Here is a 3,674-nt window from a genome sequence, read left to right as displayed (position 1 = left end):
TTTTTTTTTGGTTGCAGCCGTCATTGTTGTTTGGCGGGCCCGGGCTGGATTCAAACTCGCCACCTTGGGTGTACGTGGCTGGCGCCTTAGCCACATGAGCCACAGGCGCTGAGCCAGTGGTTAAACTTCACTACAGCTTCTCTCAGCGTTTTACAGAAAGGAAAATGACAGCGGGAGCACCCGGGCGGATCGAAGCACCTCCTCGCGAGCTCACCGCTGTGGGGACGGAGCGCACGTCTGGGATTCGGGGCGTACCGTTGGAGGGTCGGGAGCACCTCTGGGGGCCGCGAGCACGGCTGGGAGGACGAGGCACATGCACACGGACGCGCCCCCGGGCAAGAGACTGCGGTCCCCATTCCGGTGTAGCACGGCCCCGCCACAGGTGTGGCCGGGTGGGCGGGCCGCAAAGGTGAAGACCCACCCAGCCTGCAGCTCCAGTCCCGGGGCTTAGCGTGCGGTCCGCAGGGGTTCTGACCACCCGGTGGGCCGCTCCGCACCGTGCCGGTGTTTCAACGCGGCGACCGCGACTTACGGCCCCGGGCTCGCCCACGGAGACCCCAGACCAGGGAGCGTCCTGGAGCGGCTGCGGGTCGAGGGGTGGGGCTCGGGCCGGGGCGGGGCCTGGAGCGCAGGGCCCGTCGCCCCGCCCTTCCGCTACGGTCTCCGATTGGCCGTCGCCCACGGTGCATTGTGGGGCGCCCGCTCCGCCGCCGCCGCCGCCACAGCTTGGAACTCGCCATGTCGAGCTCCCCGGTTAAGCGCCAGAGGATGGAGTCCACACTGGACCAGCTCAAGCAGTTCACCACTGTGGTGGCCGACACGGGCGACTTCCATGGTGAGACAGGCGCAGAGCGCGGGGGCACCGCACGTAAGCCCTCGGCCGGCCCTGGCGCCTCGACTTCCCCGGACCCCCAATTCCGGGACGCAGACCGGGTGGCTGTGCCTGGGGCGTCTCGGCAGTGGGGATGAGCGCAGGCGCCGGGCTCTGGGCCCGGGCGCGGGGCAGGGCGCTGGGCCTAGGTCGGAGTTGGCGGTGAGTCGGGGGGCGCGGGGCCCGGGACGGCGGTCAGGGGCGGGGGTTTTAGCGGCCTTCGGGGAACAGGAGGCTGCGGGGCCAGATCGACTGGCCCTTCTGAGTCCCGAGGCACGGATCAAAGTCCGAGCCCCACCCTTTCCCTGGGGGCCCCGCACCCGGTGGGCTGTTGGACGCCTAGGGAGCACCTTCGCGCACACTCGGGGAGTTGGTGGGTCCGGGCCTTGAGTTCAGCAGAGATTCAACACGTAACTTTGAGCTGATTCCATGTGGCTTGCTTGAGGTCACCCAGATGGGATTTTGCTGGGCTTTGACTGCAAGAGCAGGGACTTGAGCTAGCTCTGACCTGAAAGGAGGAATGCCACCACCTGCTTTTGAAGCTGGATGCACTGCTTTTCCCCTCTTGCCCAGCGGGACAGCCATCGCAGGCTGGGGACCTTTTGTGGCAGGGTGCGTTGGCCTGGTTGGACATTCAGCACGGGAAGAACCAGCTGAGTAGAACCCAATGTACAGACCAAAGCAAAGGGTCTTTGTTCTGTTAAAATTTAGATTCTCGGCTCGGCGCCTGTGGCTCAATCGGCTAAGGCACCAGCCACGTACACCTAAGGTGGCAGGTTTGAATCCCCAGCCTGGGCCTGCCAAACAACAATGACGGCTGCAACCAAAAAATGGCCAGGCGTTGTGGCGGGCGCCTGTAGTCCCAGCTACTTGGGAGGCTGAGGCAGGAGACTCGCTTAAGCCCAGGAGTTGGAGGTTGCTGTGAGCGTGATGCCATGGCACTCTTCCCAGGGGGATAGCTTGAGGCTCCGTCTCAAAAAAAAAAAAAAAATTTAGATTCTCCTGGGCTTGAACTCCTTAGTGCCTCTGTCCTGCAGTTCAGGGCAGGTGAGGTTTGTTTTCTGTTTTGGCTGTGAACAAATAAGATTTTCAGGAAGATCATTAAATGCTCTGTGGACATGAGTGCTGTGAGCACCTGATACGGAAGTGGCTTCCTCTTTTTTCTGCTTTCTCATGGTGACTGGAGAAACAGGCTTTAATTCCTCTTTGGTAACTGAGTAAGAGCATTGTTATCCACTGGAGCCTGGGAGAGTGAACAGGCATGTTTAACCACTTAACTGTGAAGGACGGATTCAGTGCTCCACCTGGGGTGCCAGCAGTGTGCCCCTGCTCTGGGAGATCCTGAGCTAGAGCTGTGAGCCCCTCACGCACAGCCCCTTGTAGTGCAGATTCTCAGTTCATAAGAAAGCAAGCACCAGAAAAGTGGCTGCGTGTTTTTCTTCTGCTCAGTTCTTTACCTTCTCAGCACCAAGAGTAATTTTCTTGGTGGACAGAGCCCTGGTCTGCACTGTTGCTGGTGTCAGAATCAAGTCCTTCACACCTGGCAGTGCAGGGCAGGTAGTAATGTTGAACTTCCCTAAAGGAAGGAGCTGGAGATGCTGGGTGCTTTTTGTTTGTTTATTTGTTTTTGTTTAAGATATCTTCTAAAGCCAAGTTCTGACTTTTTTATTTTTACATGAATGTTAACTTTATTAAAGAATACATTTGTTGGTAGTATATGTTCATATGTTTTGTGTTTTGTAGTTGTAGACAGTGTATTGGGTTTGTGGTCTCTGTTTCATGAAGTGAAGGTTCTTGACTCCTTGGGTGGGTTGCAGGCCTCTCTGAAAATATCATGCATCCCCCACTTGAGGGTTCAAAAAAAGAAAAAACTTACGGAGCTGTGGATGCTCTCTTCCCAGAGCAATGCCACCAACCCTCATCCCCACCAATTTAAGTTTCTTCAGAGTCTCACTTTGTCACTCGATAGAGTGCTGTGATGTCATAGTTCACAGCAACCTCAAACTCTTGGGCTTAAGTGATCCTCTTGCCTCAGCCTCCCAAGTAGTTGAGACTACAGGTGCCTGCCACAATGCCCAGCTATTTTTAGAGATGGGGGTCTTGCTCTTGCTCAGGCTTTTTTTTTGTTTTGGGGGGATTTTTTTTGTAGAGACAGAGTCTCACTTTATCGCCCTGGGTAGAGTGCTGTGGCGTCACACAGCTCACAGCAACCTCCAACTCCTGGGCTTAGGCAATTCTCTTCCCTCAGCTTCCTGAGTAGCTGAGACCACAGGCACCTGCCAGAATGCCTAGCTATTTTTTTGTTGCAGTTTGGCCAGGGCTGGGTTTGAACCCGCCACCCTCAGTATATGGGGTCAGCACCCTACTCACTGAGCCACAGGCACCACCCCTCAGTCTGGTTTTGAACTCATGAGCTCAGACAGTCCACCTGCTTTGGCCTCCCAGAGTGCTAGGATTACAGGTATGAACCACCCTACCCAGCCATGAAACAAGTTTTATATGTGATCAGGTTGACCTGGATTGGAAAGAAATTGTGTGTTTTTCTTTTTTTCATTTTCTTTTGTTTGTTTCTCTTTTTCTTTTTATTTATTTATTTATTTATTTATTTTTGAGACAGAGTCTCACTGTGTGCCCTGGATAGAGTGCCATGTAGCCAGGCATTGTGGTGGGCGCCTGTAGCTTGTACTTCCTGCTACTGGGGAGGCTGAAGCAAGAGAGTTGCTTGAGCCCAAGAGTCTGAGGCTGCTGTGAGCTATGACACCACAGTACTCTACTGGGGAAAAGAAAGTGAGGTTATGTCTCA

At 55.4% G+C, this 3,674-nt stretch overlaps 1 protein-coding gene across 1 annotated transcript in view; it reads left to right on the top strand.

Annotated features, from left to right (window-relative positions):
• Positions 1-681: 681 nt before the first annotated feature.
• The window catches only part of TALDO1 (transaldolase 1), a 15,307-nt gene continuing 12,314 nt past the window's right edge, over positions 682-3,674 (top strand). Inside the window, exon 1 of the mRNA XM_023508609.1 lies at positions 682-868. Coding sequence (XP_023364377.1) covers positions 739-868 — 130 coding nt within the window. The 5' untranslated portion in view covers positions 682-738. The remainder of the gene's footprint in view (positions 869-3,674) is intronic.

Source organism: Otolemur garnettii, unplaced genomic scaffold, assembly GCF_000181295.1.
Source record: "Otolemur garnettii isolate 467f Iridium unplaced genomic scaffold, OtoGar3 scaffold00260, whole genome shotgun sequence".
Lineage (NCBI taxonomy): Eukaryota > Metazoa > Chordata > Mammalia > Primates > Galagidae > Otolemur > Otolemur garnettii.
The sequence above is the reverse complement of the archived record's forward strand: the minus strand, read 5'-3'. Positions and strand labels throughout refer to the sequence as shown.